At 43.7% G+C, this 17,817-nt stretch overlaps 1 protein-coding gene across 1 annotated transcript in view; it reads right to left on the reverse strand.

Moving 5' to 3' along the window:
- The window catches only part of LOC308290470 (chloride channel protein 2-like), a gene marked incomplete at its 3' end in the record, with an annotated part of 240,980 nt that overhangs the window by 47,626 nt on the left and 175,537 nt on the right, over nucleotides 1–17,817 (reverse strand). Inside the window, exons 13-15 of the mRNA XM_080732317.1 lie at nucleotides 12,484–12,553; nucleotides 11,584–11,694; nucleotides 6,449–6,662 (exon numbers count right to left, since the gene is read on the reverse strand). Coding sequence (XP_080588443.1) covers nucleotides 6,449–6,662; nucleotides 11,584–11,694; nucleotides 12,484–12,553 — 395 coding nt within the window. The remainder of the gene's footprint in view (nucleotides 1–6,448; nucleotides 6,663–11,583; nucleotides 11,695–12,483; nucleotides 12,554–17,817) is intronic.

Here is a 17,817-nt window from a genome sequence, read left to right on the forward strand (position 1 = left end):
GACGGGACGTGCAAGCAAGCGGACCGAGTAGACTAAGCTACGTGTGTGTGTGTGGTGTGTGTGTGTGTGTGTGTGTGTGTGTGTGTGTGTGTGTGTGTGTGTGTGTGCGTGCTCGCTGTGGGTCCACCTGCTGCAGGTACTGTATGGCAAGCAGTGGTGTAAAGTAACTAAGTACATTTACTTAAATACTGTACTTAAGTACAATTTGGAGGCTTTTGTACTTTACTTGAGTATTTCCAATTTCCAATACTTTTACCTCTACTCCACTACATCTCGGATCCAAATATTGTACTTTTACTCCACTACATTTATTTGAAAACTTCTGCTATTTTCAAACATTTAGCACTTTCTACTTTTGGTACTTTAAGTACTTATTGATACCAATACTTTTGCACTTTTACTCAAGTACATGTTTTATTCCGTACTTCTACTTGTGATAGAGTATTTCTATATTGCAGTATTGATACTTTTACTTAGGTAAAACATTAGAGAACTTTTTCCGCCACTGATGCCAAGTACAAAGTTGCTTTCCATCCCTGACACACTGTGCGTGTGCACGGCGCATAACCCAAACTCTGCACATTGGGCACTCGTATCTTCGAATCAGTCCAGCGGTTACGAATTAGAAAGAGGCAGGAGAGAATTTAGAATTTGATCGAGAGGGATCCGTGTTAAGATGATATAATTCAGAAGTCATCTCTGTGAGTGCGTGGGTGCATGCGCTGTATGTGTGTGCACAGCGAGGCGTTACACAAGTGTTCCTTCCTTCTTGGCTAAGCAAGCCCAGAGTGAGGGGAGTGTGAGAGTGTGGGGGAGTGAGATGGAGCTCTTCCAGTCGGCATTCATCAAAAAACACAAAACAGCTTGGATCTGTGTGTGTGTCTGTGTGTGTGTGTGTGTCTGTGTGTGTGTGTGTGTGTGTGTGTGTGTGTGTGACTGACTGTGTTGGGGTAATGGAAATTACATTTTTAGATTACACCTAGGGCAGAAATGCAGTTCAGCACATTCTGCTGTTTAGCCACCTATTTATTCACCCACGGTGTTCCGTATAATCTATATTCAGTGTATTTTTCTTTTGGGCCGCAACCAAAAGTTTATTTTGTCGACTAAAACTATGATGAAAACTGTTTGTCAACTGTGTTTTTTTCACTGGCGAAAACTAAATAAAAACTAAGCTGTGATGACTAAAACTAAGACTAAATACAGTATATTGACAATTTGGTCAACAAAATAAAAACTAGATTGAAACATTAGGGAGGGACTAGAGGAGAAGAGGGTAATTTTATGTTTGGTTGCTCTCAGCTGTTGCGTGCTGAAAATAGCCAATCTACAAGCTGACAACGCGTCGCAGCGCGACGCGTTGTGAGCTTGTAGATCGGCTATTTTCAGCACACAACCAAGTGTAAAATCAGTCATTACGATGCCATCAAGGCCTGCCAAAATACATTTCAGTTGACTAAATCAACTGTAGATTTAGTCGCCTCAAATCTAATGATATTTAGTCGACTAAAATTAGACTAAAACAAATACTTTTCAGGTGACTATAGTATGACTAATACTAAATGACATTTTATTCAAAAGACTATGACTAAAACTAAATCAAACTTTGCTGTCAAAAACAACACTGGCCGCAACCTAATTATTATCTGGATGTTTCCTACCTCGAGTTCCAGGGGAGGTAATGTGATATGTGCATTGATTGCCTCTCCCTGGTAGGGAACTCCTGGCGTTTTCCTCTCAGCAATTAAATTGTTGTTACACACTAGCAACTTCTAGACAGCGTTTGGAGACTTTGGTCATTTGCATTTCATTCAGTCTAGCTAGAGAAGCGAGGGAAGTGTCTTAGCTCCCTGCAGGCCAGTGGTTTTCAAACCTTTCAGCCCGTGACCGAAAAGAGAAATTAGACATTTGCCCGGGACCCAAACTAGTGAAAACAGCAGATCAATGCGTCGCTTCGTGCCCTACTTCTTAATCATTTGTTTTCTAATATATGGAATTTCTTCAATTTTAATTGTATTTATTCATGAAATGAGTTGGAAAAAAGTTTCTTTTCATCATTTTTTGAAAATGTTTTGAAATAATAATAATTAAAAACAAAATGTAGGGAACCAAAAATTAAGGGACCCATTAAAATGTGTCTGTGTCCCACAAATGGGTTCCGACCCAGTGTTTGAGAACCAGTGCAATAGACCATTAGCTGCCTTAAACCTCTTTCCTATCTCTTTCTTCTTACACTAGAGACTCCGTAGATTTGATCAACGGTATTAGGATACCCTCAGATTGTCTACTGGTCACGCTTGACATTGCAAGCCTCTATACCAACATTCCCCACAGTGGCGGTATAAGAGATCTCCAAGTTCAACAACGCGGCACACCATGTGATGCATTGTGAGCTTGGTACATCCACTATTTTCTGCTTTGAGATGTATGTAGAGTGAAAAAAAAGTCAACTACTGTACTGTAAACCGGGTTTAAGCGGTTAATATGTCCTCAGAGACCTTGTGGGACTGTGTCTGCATCCAGACATGTACTGTACAGTGGGAGACCAGTTGTGTAAGGTCTGTAACTTAGTATGTTCTACAGGTTAATGAGACATTACGCAACAGCCCAGCGAAAACCTATAGGGTTCATGTAACCTTTGCGCGTGTCTGTGTGTGTCTGTCTGTGTGTGTGTCTGTGTGCGCGTGCGTGTGTGTGTGTGTGTGTGTGTGTGTGTGTGTGTGTGTGTGTGTGTGTGTGTGTGTGTGTATGTGTGTGTGTGTGTGTGTGTGTGTGTGTGTGTGTGTGTGTGTGTCTCTCTCTCGCTCATACACACAGATACAGTACATTGTCGTAAGGGAGAGTTTCTCTGATGCGCTCAGCCGATTAAATCTCTCTGATACACAAGGACTCCGAACAGACTCATTATGTACTGCGCAATTAGAGATAAACTCGGACTCATTGAACTTCTCTCCTTGCGTTGTCGTTGAAAAGAGACCAAGTTGGAGGTACCCGAATCCAACCCCAGCCGTATCAACCAGCATCCCTATTCTTTGTCTATCTAACATATGGGGAAAATACAGTATATACTTTAGCGCGATTGAGCCGTTGGGAATCCAGTCAGCTACAGTACCTGCATGCGTGCGTGAGTGCGTGCAGCACATGAACAAGAAAGGAGAGGTGTGAGGGCATGGATCTAAAGGCCACGCATGCAGGAGCAGTCAGATAATGAGGAGAGAAAAGGGCCACAGCCGAGCGAGAGAGGAGCGGATGGCCAGGACTCTGGATGGCGCAGGGCTCAGTCGCCATGGTTATTGAAGTTTCAGAGGGAAGGAGAGAGAGAGAGAGAGAGAGAGAGAGAGAGAGGGGCAGAGAGCACTACTGAGGGAAGGTATGATGAACGTTGTTGTCAGTTGGAAACCTTCTATGTCCAAAACCGTTCGTTTTGTATTCATCATTTTAAAAATGATTTAAACTAGTGAAGAAGCGAGGCGTGTGTGCTTGTAGATCTGCTATTTTCACAAATTTTGCGTGACAGTCTTGTATGATGAAGCAGGGCTTTACTTTACAAGAAAATGTACAAATTTGAAACTTGGGGATACGAGGTGTCTGCTCGACAGGGATGTGGAATGATGAACAGGCTGCAGAGACGACACCCTTTACTTTTGATTGTGCTCCAATGTGTGCATGATCGAGTCTTGTGTCCTCTAGGCAACGCCTAACGAACACATCTACAGTAAATATAAGCAGTTGTTCCAAACAGTTCAAATGCAAGAGTGCTGTCGTTTCGTTTTAATAAAGAGGATGGGTGAGGCGGGTATGAACAAGACGACAGCAACAGACACTGTAGCCTGTTAACACGCCGACACACACACGCACACACATTAAGGTTTTATGGCAGGGGTCTTCAACGTTTTTAGGCCAAGGACCCCTTATTAGTTTGACATTAAGGTTTTATGGCAGGGGTCTTCAACGTTTTCAGGCCAAGGACCCCTTATTAGTTGAGCAAAATATGAAGCAGGGACCCCCACAACCTGTACATAGATTCCATATAGTTTTGACAGCACAATCATCAGTGTATTTTGGATTCATATCAATTTGTGTTTTCAGATATTTAACCACTTGAACCATCAATACTTACTAAACCTGACCTTTCACTAAAGTTCTAAAGTTGTTAATATAAAAAAGGAGAAAAAAGTTTCTATCACACAAAGATTTGGAGGACCCCCCTGTAGAAACTCTGAGGACCCCCTAGGGGTCCCGGACCCCCTGTTGAAGACCCTTGTTTTAAAGGAAGATGGATCCATACAGCTCCATAGAGGTCCATTCTATGAACAGCATTTGCCGCAGTATAAAGTATGTCTAAAGTAAGTTAACACCATAGTCATCGTTCAGCTGCATCATTAACTACACCAATGTCCGTGTAATACTGATGATGTTATTTTGCACGCCTAAATGTCCTGTAATACTTTGCTTTCAAGACCCTACAGCATATTCAATCTTTCGTTAATGGCTTTCTAAATCCAGGTATATTATGTGCATGCTTAGTTTTTCCACGCCGATGAAATGACCTGTGTCATTGTCCAATAACACTCTCAATCTCAGAAGGCTTCTCCTGGGGAAGAAACAGGTTTCGCTCCCTCAACGGTCCAGCTGAAACAGAGGTCACGTAAAGTACCCAGTCCCTCCTTCAACTAGACCAGAGCCCTGTGAGTGTAGTGACTTCCATTAAATCACTATATTTGGCTCCATGTCAGCATGATTAACTGATGCACACCGAATAGCCATCGGCTGTGTAACGCACAAAGCAATTACAATGCCCAGACATTTACCTTCGCCTCTCTAATTATTACTCGAGAATGTTTACAAAACATCATTAATCACGCAACTGGATAGTCTTAACCACATTTTAGCTACTTCTACACTGCATACAGATGGCATGGCTACGGTCAAAACAACTGTAATTAATGTATTTTACACTGCTTGTATAAGGTAACCGTCACCTGGCTGCACATGACATGTATTAGACCAACACCTAGGAAAACAAATTAGCTGTGAGGAAATCCTTAAAGATTGGGCACTCAGGACCCTATTTTGCATCAGAACGTAGTGAGGTTGTATTGCAACGGTAAAGTGTTAGTTGTCAGAAAACCCCATGGCATACCTGGACTTGTCTCACCAGTGTGCCTTGGCACACCATTTGGAAGCCACTGAGCTACACTCCCCCTCTCGACTTCCCCCGCACAGACTGCACAGCACCATGTCCATAACCCCTTCCAGCTTCCCCAAGGCTTATCTGAAACATTTGCAGCAGTGTGTCCTACAATACCTCTCCAATTTCCCCAGGACTGTGTGGCGAATGTACAGCACGCGCCTAATGACTATGTCCAAACATACACTTCCAAGTCACCCAGCACTCTTTGACACATTTGTCCCGGTCTCCGTTTGCAACTTCAACAACCGGGTGTGGGAAATTTTTAGTAGTACTGTAAGTTCTGCTGTAGTACCAACTAATTAAAAACATTTTGCGCTGCGCTGCGCTGCGCTGCGCTGCGCTGCGTTGTATTGTATTGCCCACAGCAGATTAGGTCTCAGTTATTCAAATATTTATTTAATATCCCCAGCAAAAGTAGTTAATTTAGCATCACAATCATTTTAACCACTTTATTCATTTATGTTGGCTATTCAGAGCCAGACTATGTTTGGAACCTTTTTTATTTTATTTTATTGTCTACACTATATTAGAGAATGTAGAAGAAATGTTATTTTGATCAACATTTCCCTGTTATCTGTCCCATGGTACCACCATCAATACAGCATGGAAATGTGGACAAAATCTTATCCAACGACAACAACATATTCTAGTTGTACGTTTTTGGTCTAAGAGGTTACATCTCATCAAAAGGTGGTCCGTGGCTCAAATGGACAATAAATAATGGACCTTGATACCACTGGTGTAGTGGAGTGGTTCCTAAACTTTTTAGCCTGTGACCCAAAAGAGACATTTGCCCGGGACCCAAACTAGTGAAAACAGCAGATCTACAAGCTCACAACGGCTATTTTCACTACTTCTTAAACATTTTGTGTTCTAATTTATGGAATTTCTTAGATTTTTCTTTGATTTCTTCATGAAATTACTGAAAAGATCATTGAATTTGTTTTTTAATCCATGAAAAATGATGCTTTTTTGGGAATGCTTTCTGAAAATGTTATAACTATTAAAAACAGAATGAAGGAAACCAAAAATTAAGGGACCCATACAAATCTGTCTGCGACCCACAAATCGGTCCCAACCCAGTTCTTGGGAAACAGTGGTGTAGTGCATTGCAGTGCATGTGCTGTACGGTACGGTAGGGTACATACTCGTGGTGTCCCCTGCCCAGCTCTGGGAAATAGAGCTGCTACTAGTGTAGAGTATTGTAGTGCATTGCAGTGTGCTATACGGTACGGTACGGTATAGGGTACATACTCGTGGTGTCCCCAGCCCAGCTCGGGGAGGTAGGGCAGCTTCTTGATCCTGATGATGGAGTCGTACAGCGAGGGCTGCAGCGACTGCGCCACGGCGTTGGCCAGGATCACGGCGATCATCACCGGCAGGATGTGGGAGATCTGACCCGTCAGCTCAAACACGATGACCGCCGTGGACACCGTGTGGGTGACCGCCCCCGACAGGGCCGCCGCACCTAGAGGGGAGGGGAGGGGAGAAAATTAGATTTATGGATGTATTCCACTTCATCAGTGGTTCTCAACCTGTGGGTCGGGACACCCAGAGGGGTCCCCAAATTATTTTGGGGGGGTCCCCAGATGATTAACTTTATGTGCTGCAGTGTATTCTCACTCTACAGTAAACAAACCAACATAACGTTTAAATGTATAGAGGAGTATCTGCACATTTCTAAAGTGACAATTTAAGGACTTTTTAACACCTCTGAAATGACAAATTAAACATTGGCCAAATTGTCAAATATTAGAGGCAGAAATTTAGAAAATAGGCGTTGTGAGCATGTAGATCTGCTATTTTCACAATAGAACCGTGTTATACAAAATGGAATGCCTCAACTCTTAGTGCTCGTCAGGGTGGGGGGTCCCCAGTTAAAATATGATTATTTGGGGGGTCGCGGCCTGAAAAGGTTGAGAACCACTGCACTACATCGACAGTAGGGATGCGGTATCGGTACTCGTGGTATCGGTACTCGCCCTGATACCGGCCTATTTTGCGGTATCGGTACTCGTCCGATACTGCTCACAAAGCGCCCGAGTACCCTGTGTGTTCCGCCACTTCGCCTTTCTCTCTCTCTCTTAAAGTATCAAAAGTAAAAATACAAAATGTTTGAGCATAGCAGATCTAGAAGATCATGCACAGTACAGGAATTTCCATGGGCTAAACCTAAAAAAAAGTGAAATGTGTGGCATTTGTGCCATGTTCTGGGAAAGCAATGCAATTTAATGTGTTATATACAGCCAGAAAGTGAGGAACATCTGATAAAAAAAAAAAAAAACGTAATTTAAAGACATTTTGTATTATTAATTGTACTCGTATCGGTACTCGGTATCGGCGATTACTCAAAATGAAGTACTCGTACTTGTACTCGGTCAGCAAAAAAGTGGTATCGGTACATCCCTAATCGACAGCCCGTTATCCATTCCCTGGTACATTTTATGTCTCTAATGCTAACAGTGTCAGTTCATCAAAATGTTCATTCAAACAGAACATTCAAAATTACGCTCCACAATATGCCCATCAACCAGTTTACAGCCTGCTCCCTCGGCTAATGATGTTGGCCTCGAGTGTTCACAGTCCCTTTCTTTTCCTGTACCAACAGTTTCATTTAGAAAAAAGCAATAAGGAGAGCAACACTACAGAGAGAGAGAGAGAGAGAGAGAGAGAGAGAGAGAGAGAGAGAGAGAGAGAGAGAGAGAGAGGGTAGCTCACAAAGAGGCAGGGGTTCTCTCACTGCAAGAGACAGAATCAAATGCGCGCTGAATGGGGAAAAAAGTAGAAAACAGCAAGTGCACGACAATAAGAGCGAGAGAAAGAAAGAAAGAAAGAAAGAAAGAAAGAAAGAAAGAAAGAAAGAAAGAAAGAAAGAAAGAAAGAAAGAAAGAAAGAGGGAGGAAGGAAGGAAGGAAGGAAGGAAGGAAGGAAGGAAGGAAGGAAGGAAGGAAGGAAGGAAGGGAGGAAGGAAGGGAGGGAGGAAGGGAGGGAGGGAGGGAGGGATGGAGGGTGGAGCAGATAGCCAGACAGAGGGAGCCAGACAGAGAGGGAGTAGGCAGTGGGTTAGAGGCTACAGAAACTGTTATTGTTTCTCACTGCTAACTTAATTAAAACCCATTTAGGACCTACAATTATTGAATGCTTTAACCAGTGAAAAATAGCAGATATACAAGTTCACAGCGAGCTTGTATATCTGCTATTTTTGAAAAAGTCGTGAAAATGTGTGCAAATCTTTGAATATATGTATTTTCAAAGCGAACGTTTATAACTCAAATTTTGCTTCTGGGTGGTCCCTGGAACTAAATATTTTGAGATGCGGGTCCGTGGCCAAATAAATATAATTTTGGGGGTCCTTCACATGAAAAAGTTTGAGAACCACTGACATAGTAGTCTCTCAAGAACAGACTAACTGAGCTCCAGTTAAGTGAAAGGGACCTTTTCTTTGGCGATGGCTAGCCAGATTGCTGACATAGAAACACAGGTTTTTCAAAAAAATCTTAGAAGGTTTCAAAAGACACTTATAGAATCGGGTCAAAATTAACTATTTTGACCAGATTCTGCCGCACTCGGTGCCGCGCTGTGAGCTTGTAGATCTGCTATTTTTCAATAGTTAAAGCATAAAACAACGACACACCATAAAGTGTACCCGTTCTGAACGGGTTAAGCCTCTGTACGGAGGCCGATCTGTCACAGCTAAATGCTAATGCGCCCTCCACATGCTCTTAAGTGGACACTCTTGGACGAGCTCACTCCATCTGCCCCCGCGGGAGGAGGAGGACAGAGGCTCATCACCGAGCATGAGCCTGGGAAGGGGGTGAGTCATCAGTGAAATAACAAGAAACAACACAACACAACAACAGCCACGGCAATAATGTCAGCGCCCCCCCCCAGGAAAACAGCAGCCTAATCAGTGCACACTCGCCACACTAGCAGGGGAATCATATTGCGTCTCATTAGCGATGAAACATCAATATGACCCGGCGCTAACATGGTTATAGGGCTGGGAGATGAGGGCTGGGGAGGGGTCTTCTTGGCGTTAGCCAGGCTTGCAACTTATTGCATCTGACACTGCTGTCTGATAGTTCTGTGCGTACACCTACAGCACTAGGTTCTTCAACCAGGGATTCTCACTATTAAGAACCAGGTGTCCTTTGGGGAGATTTTGCCATAACAAAAGACAAGTCTTCCGTTATGGGGGTTCCTGGCACAAATTATTTTGAAATGGGGGTCTGCAGCCAAATACATGTCAATTTGGGGGTGCTTGACATGAAAAGATATAAAAGAAAAACACTGACCAACAGGAAACCTTTGAGATAGAAATAGTGGTCAGATTAACACTATATTGTGAGAGACACATTGTGAGATTCGACAAAAGTGTTTGGATTTATTGGTCGCCCAATGGCAAGCATCACTTTGGCATTCTGCTTTTTCTTGCTATCTCTGCAGCACACCGAAACGGATTACAAATGAACTGTACATTGGTTTTGAATATTATATGGCATTCGTTATAGTACATTCACAGAATTGATGTAAACTATTTGGCCCTTTAGTGAACAGAGATGACGCAACTCTTTCTATCTCAATGGTTTAGGACCTAGAATTATTGAATGCTTTAACCAGTGAAAAATAGCAGATATAGGCCTACAAGCTCACAGCGCGGCACCGAGTGCAGCGCTGCAAGCTTGTATATCTGCTATTTTTGAAAAAGTCGTGAAAATGTGTGCAAATCTTTGAATATATGTATTTTCAAAGCGAACGTTTGTAACTCAAATTTTGCTTCTGGGTGGTCCCTGGAACTAAATATTTTGAGATGCGGGTCCATTTTGAACATTCTGAACCTACCGTGATATTGTGTGAGCTCTATTGCTGAGTCTGGCCCGGTTGTTGTGTCTAGACCACAATGTTATTTTGCCATTTTGTGCTTGTGACTCACTTCCTCTAATGTCTCATTTTGTCTGCCAGCTTACCTTGCAGACTAACATTGATAGCATTAGACTGGCAGCGTCGCTGCCCTGCTAAGAGAAATAAAGATAAGTCTTAAATGTTTTTGCTCAAGCAGGAGCATTAATCAAGGATGTAGTCATGGTGAAATCAAAAGCACTTAAGCAAGTAAGCAAAACTGACTCACCAGGGCACTAGAGATGTGGCACTGATTCGTGAAGTGGTTTGCAAGATCAGCCGTTATCTCATTTATTGCCATTGACAAATCTTTTTTTATTTTTATCTTCACGATTTTGTAACCCATTTTAACCCAGTGTCAATTGTCTCATAATCCTGGGCACTGCTCTCCCTCTGCCAACCTGGGGAGAGCAACAGACTGACCTCATGCTTCCTTCTATTCTATGCATGAGGAGTCCAAGTCGCTTCTTTTCACCTGACAGGGGGGAGTTTCCCTGGCTGGACGTAGCGCAGGATTACTGCATGTTTTCTGTGAGGGTACCTACCCTAGGGGACACAGGGAGATCATGAAAATTCCTCACAGAAAGGCCCTTTTGCCAACCCCACCTAGTATGGGCACTGATGACGCGGAGGAGAGAACACGCCGGGGGGGAATCAAACCCAGGACCTTCTAGCTGTGAGGCGACAGCGCTACAGACTGCTCCACCGTGCCTCCTCCATTGACGAGTCTTTTTTAAAAGACTTTTATGCCTTTATCGACATTGATAGTACAGCAGAACGACAGGAAACAGGGGAGAGATGGGGTGCGACACACGGCAAAAGTCGCCCGGATCGGGAATCGAACCGGCGACGCCGCATCCATGCCCAAGTAGCAGGCCAGCGGGCGCCCCCACATTGACGAGTCTTGACGAGTTAATTTTATAAGCCCTGCCCTTGACGAGTTTTGACTGTTTTTCAAATGTATCACAAGTTAGCAGCAGATGGTGCTGGTCACAAAAAAAATTAATCACAGCGGAAGCGGAACATAAGAAATTACGTCGTCGAAAAACCGCATCTCCGTCCACTTCCTGTTTATGTTTTTCACAGAGTGGCCTTTTTCTCTGCTTGGCCAAAAGCTTGATTCATTATTGGATTATTAATGGAGAGTTTTCAAACCCTTGAAAAATGGTCTAGGGTAGAAAACCACTGACGTATGGGACAAAAACAACGAGTAGACTTCTCCTGTTCGTCATGATACAAATTCTCCGAGACTGATCTCGTCTCGGTGCGCAAGAGCGCCGTGTTTCTCCATCCAACGGTGTGTAACTGAGAGAATGGTATGGTACAGTATGCTTCACATGAATGTCTTATTATAGTGAAAAGAAATCCCTTTTGTCTTTGATTTGCAGGACATTGTGCCGTTTTGCAGTATGTGAGACAGACGGTCCAATTTCTGGACTGTCCCGCAAGACCCGGGACATACATTACGTGTGTGTGTGTGTGTAGCTCACCCACGACAGCGTAGCCTCCGGGCACTATGGGGTAGATGGTGCCATCTGTGTTGATGCCATCGGGGAACCAGGCTGCCATGCTCTCCCCCACCAGGCGGCCGAACGCTGCGCCTAGAATGCACGCAGGGGCGTCACAAGGGGGGGAAAAGTGGGACTGAGTTACTAGGGCCCATGGTGTAGGGTCCTTCATTATTTGATGCTTTAACTATTGAAAAATAGCAGATATACATGCTCACAGTGCGGCACAGAGTGCCGCGCTGCGAGCTTGTAGATCTGACATTTTTGAAAAGTCGTGAAAATGTGTGCTAATCATTGAATCATCATTTTAAGCGAACATTTTGCTTCTGGGGGGGACCCCAGAACTATATTTTGAGATGGGGGTCCGTGGTCAAATACATAACATTTTGGTGGTCGTTCACATGAAAAAGTTTGATGCACCACTGACATAGAAACATAGGTTTTTCAAAAAACCTCAAAAAAGTATTTCACAAATTTCTAAAAAATAGCAGATCTACAAGCTCGCAGCGTCGCACTCGGTGCCACGTTGTGAGCTTGTATTTCTGATATTTTAAAGCACAAGCCCGCAGTGATTCCTTGTACCCAGGGCCCAGAATTTGGTGCGACACCCTGAATGCACGTGTGACACGTGGTAATATCACAATATAATCCCAAATAAATTACGTTATTATTATTTTTCTTAATGTAAAGAATATTTAAATACAAAAATAGCACACATAGCCGTGTGAGCTTGTAGATGGCTATTTTCACTACTTGTCTTAGAAGTAGCTCAAGAAAATGTCCACTCCACTCATTTTCTTTTTTTTTTTCAAACCCTGGATATGCCTATAACTAGTCTTGGACTTCTTTTGCACACTTTCTGCTCATGCAGGGTCCGCTTACCGATGACAAAGACTGGCATGAATGCTCCGCAGGGCACTGGGATGGTGGTGGCTAGGGCTGACATCCAGAACTACAGAGAGAGAGAGAGAGAGAGAGAGAGAGAGAGAAAGACAGTGACAGAAAGAACAGCATGGTATTTCAATTAGCTTGGTAGAGGCCCCTTGATGATAGCTTAGTTGAATCGTTGGCTAGCTGTAATAAAGAGTGCATGCCGCTCGGTGGAGCCTCTCATTCTGGACGTGCGGGTCGCCACCGAGGTTAGATTGAGCTGCCACGTTCATTTGACAGCAGCTCCAGAAAGGGTAATGAGCAGCAAAGGCAGACACCATCGGCCAGAGCTCAGGCAGGCATGAACCCGCTAATTAGGCAAGATAAACAAAAAATAAAATAAAAAAGGCAAATGCCATCATTGAAAAGGTGAGGGTCGGACCATTATGTTTCTATATACAGTGTTGTTTGTAAGCACAGACACGCGCACACGCACACGCACACGCACACACAGTTTCCACTAAGTAGTATTCAAGTATTTAACTTGTGTTATGACGAGTAATAACATTGAGAAACGTATGTAGCATGACTGTTATGGACACTATATGGATAGGGTCACTTTTTTTGTTTGGCACTGCATTGATAACTAGTACAGTACTATAAGTATTACTATTTGTGTTACAACGTGATAACGTTGAGACACTTATGTACTTATGTAGCATTGACTGTTCTGGAAACTTTATATTATTACCTACGTCTGTATTGTTTTTTTGTTTGTTTTTTTGCTTTGTTTTTTCGCTGTTCACAACAGTACTTTTCATACAGTACTTCCTTGTGATTTTGTAACCTTAACTGCTGTGCTGCCTCTGGGCGACTGATTTTCACCCTCTTGGGATAATAAAGGTATCCATCTATCTATCCACCAGGGACAGACAGGATTTAGGCATTCAGACAGCATTTGTAAAGGAAGACGTGAGTTTAATTCCACAAAACTCATCTCTACAATTGAGAAGTTTCAAATAGACCTTTTAATTAAACTCCATCCATCCTTCTCTCTCTCTCTCCCATCCCACCCATACCAACCACCCCCCCACCCCCACCTCTCTCTGTCTAAAGTTAGCTGTAATTAAGGCCAGCTGCCACGGTGAAGTAATAGATCTCTTTCTGTAACCTCACACTCCTATCACAATCTGCACAGCATCATGCACATATACATGTACGTGTTTTCACGCACACATGAAAATAGTCGATACACACGGCTGTGAGCTTGTTGATTGGCTATTTCCGAAGCGTGACACCTTCGCGCGGCGGAGCACAAATCAAGCAACGCAACATACATTCAACTCAAAAGTATGGAAACTAGGAACCGTGCGATGACACGCACACACACACACACACACCTGCTCTGTCGGATACAAACAAGCTACCTACCCATTCACAGACCCGCCCACTTACGCACACACCTGCCGGGGCAGGGCATATGTCACTGCATGGCACATCGTCAGTGACGGGAATGGGACAAAAACTAGGCTAAGTACCACTGTGGAACGTATTGAGTTAACCTGGCATTAACATGGACGCTGCTCTTCACACACACATGCGTGCGCGCGCGCACACACACACACACACACACACACACGCACGCACGCACGCACGCACGCACGCACGCACGCACGCACGCGCTTACACACGCAAGTACAAACGCCTAATTAGTGGAATACAACAAAGACACCTCATGGTTAATTGCTTCTGGTAATGCTGTCTGATGTATTTCCATCCCGTTCTCTCTACCTCTCCCTCTCTCTCCCTCTGTTTCCGGTCATCTCAGCCCTGCCCATAAACCACAATAAAGTCGGAGGGCTTTAAAGGATCTAGCAACTCATAACACAGGCTTAACTGTATTACAGAGGCTATGAACGCTGCTATGAGGAGCCGTTATTGCGTGCGTGCGTGCGTGCGCGCGCGTGTGCGTGCGTGCATGCGTGCGTGCGTGCGCCACACCAATATTTCACTGTACACACAGTATAAGCGTGTCATGAGATATGACACAATATGTAAGTCTTGAATTGAATCTCGGAAGCAAGCCTTCAGGCAGTGAATTACAAAATCATAAATGATATCCTGGTATGAAACACATCTGCATATCGTCACTGTCGCAGAAACCTTGTATCTCCAAGTTTCAAATGTGTACGTTTTTTTCGTAAATTAAAGCCCTGCTTCATCATACAAGACTGTCGCACAAGACTAGTGAAAATAGCCGATGTACAAGCACACAAGGCCTCGTGAAAATAGCCGATCTACAAGCACACAACGCCTCGCACCGCGAGGCCTTGTGTGCTTGTAGATCGGCTATTTTCACTATTTTAAATCATTTTTAAAATGATAAACACAAAACAAACGATTTTGGACATACAAGGTTTCCACCCGACAACGAAGATATATATATAATCAATTCTGGCTTTGGTACGTTCACCAAATCATCACAGAGGGAACCCAGAACAGAGCCATGTGATGTCACTGTGGGGGGAAGCCCGCCTGCCCTGTGGCTGAGAGCCAACATTCTTATGTAAGACAGGTTAAGAGGATAAGTGTCACTGCGAGGAAACCTAAACTAAGATCAGGTTTAGATTACTACACCCGATTCCTCGTTTAAAGTTACTCTGAAGGACATGCTCCTATCTAGTCAGCACGCACGCACGCACACACACAGAAATGCATGCACTCACACAGGCACGCACGGCACACACGTGATGCTCGCTCATCTCGCTCGGTGGACTGATTGCTCGGAAACAAGCCGTTCATTGTGGCACGCTTCTGTCTGTGTCCACTTTTACTTTGTCTTGCACTATGCTAGCACTGCTGAGGGTGTATAGTGTTGTATATTAAATATTATAGATAGACAGACATACTGTTGTTTCATGTTGAGATTGGCACATTTCTTGGGCCAAACTGCCCAGATCACACATGTCACACGTGTCTTCTTATTTTTTCACTCTCAAAAAGTGCCTGCAATGAAGTGCATTTGACACTACATTGCAGTGCACATCATGGGGTGGTCACTGCTTGCCTCCTGTGATGTGTTTTATTTAAATTTGTGTTTATTTTCTGTTTATTTCGTTGCTGAGTGAGGTCAACAGACAAAGTGACATGAGTGAGAGGAAAGAATCTGGGTGAAATGTGCCAATCTCAACAGGAAACAACATTATAGACAAGTCAGACAGACAGACAATTTTCTTTCTTTTTGCCACCTTGGTGTTGTTTGACGTCTTTCCATCTACATTCCTTTATTTTACTTGCCCTGTAATCGCTTTTTAACTGCTGTACTGTCTTTGGTCCAGCTGGCTCAATACAGATCTTTTGTGATCTCATCTTAACACAAGAGTGTGCAATAGCCTTAAAGTGCTTCTATTTCCCCATGAGGTTTTAGGACACTAGCCGTAACCATGGCGACCTGGTTTGACGCTTACACGTCTGATCCAATGACAAGTTACCTCCGGTCTCAGAGTTGCCTAGGCAATGGGCTAAATGGGATCCACACACGCGCGCACACGCACACACGTGCACATTTACCAGAATGTTCTGCCACATCATCCAGTACCAGGAGATACGAAAGGAGGTATTATCACTACATTTGAGGTTGATATGTGTCGATATAGTTTCGCTATATGTCTTTATTTAAGTTGATAATGACAAAATACATACCGGTATCATTATTGGGTTTTTTTTATTTACTTTTTGATTCCACAATTTTGTAACCCATTTTTCACCCAGTGCTAATTGCCTAAGCTGTAATCCGCTGCTCTCCCTCTGCCAACCTGGGGAGGGCCCCAAACTGAGCTCATGCTTCCTTCAGTGCATGACAGGGGGGAGCTTCCCTGGTTGGACGTAGCGCATGGAAGGAACACGTTATTCCAACCAGTTCCTTTCCCCTCCATCAGGCGCCCCGGCTGGCCAGGGGGAGGCATTATAGAGACCAGGATTACTGCATGTTTTTGTGAGGGTACCTACCCTAGGGTGTGGGCACTGATGACGCAGAGGAGAGAACACGCCCCCAGCACCCACAGTGTCCCCCTGGCGGGAATCGAACCCAGGACCTTCTAGCTGTGAGGCGACAGCGCTATCGACTGTGCCAATGTCCCCCCCCCACCCCAAAAAAATGGGTTACAAAATTGTGGAATAAAAAAGTAAATAAAAAAAAAACAATAATGATACCGGTATGTATTTTGTCATTATCAACTTAAATAAAGATGGGACACAGCATTGTAATCTCCAAACTAATAAACTGTTCAGAATCACATTGTTAAGGGGTGCCTGTTGGCTTAGCGGTCCAGGTGCATACCACTTATAGGCTTTGTGTAGCCTGACTGTGTGTCGCGGGTTTGAATCCCGTTCCCGATGACCTTTGCTGCGTGTCACTCCCCATCTCTCTCTCCCTGTTTCCTGTCTATCTCTATTATCCCCTATCAATACAGGCAGAAAAATACCCCAAACATATCTTTAATAAAAAAGGATCACATTATTATTGGCATTATCATTAATTATGGTAAAAAAAAAAAAAAAAAAAGTAAATGGTACATTTACTGTATATAATGCCCTTCTCGAAAGCACTTTACAATGAGCATTGCATTCACCCATTTGCATGCACATTTACACACCAATGGCAGAGGAAACCGTGCGCGGCACCAACCCGGTCAATAGGAGCAGTTAGGGGTTCAGTTTCTTGATTCAAGAACACTTCAACACACTGGGGATCGAACTGGGAACTTTCCAATTCCTGTGCCCAGTGGTGTAAAGTAACTAAATACATTTATTTAAGACTGTACTTAAGTGATGAATACTTTTACTTTTGGAACTTTAAGTACATTTTGATGCCAATACGTTTGTACTTTTACTCGAGTACATTTTGAATTCCGGACTTTTACTTGTAAGAGAGTATTTCTATATCGCAGTATTGATACTATCACTTAGTACAAAATGTGAGTTAACCTGACTGCGCCAGATGATGGCAGTAGTGCGTATGCCTGGCTGCATACCGCTCTGCTTACCATCATCTGGGATCGCTCGGGCAGACCCGATGTAAGGGGCGGGCCATTTTTTCACATTCTTTAGCAGGTGATTGGATGGGGCCGTCTCTCTATCACAGTCTGGGAGTGCCAACTCTAACCACTCATATTGGCCTGTCTGCATGACGTTACACCCAGAATCCGCCTCCTGGGTTTCCACGTGGTCTGCAATCAGACTCTATTGGCTTTTTCCACCACTGCCTGTGCCTCCCCATCAGCTTCTTCAACTACTTACTTAGGTAGGGTAAGTGATTTCACTTAAGTTTCAGTTTTCATGTAGGTG

This window comes from Nannobrachium achirus, assembly GCF_963921795.1.
Source record: "Nannobrachium achirus genome assembly, chromosome: 8".
Classification (NCBI taxonomy): domain Eukaryota; kingdom Metazoa; phylum Chordata; class Actinopteri; order Myctophiformes; family Myctophidae; genus Nannobrachium; species Nannobrachium achirus.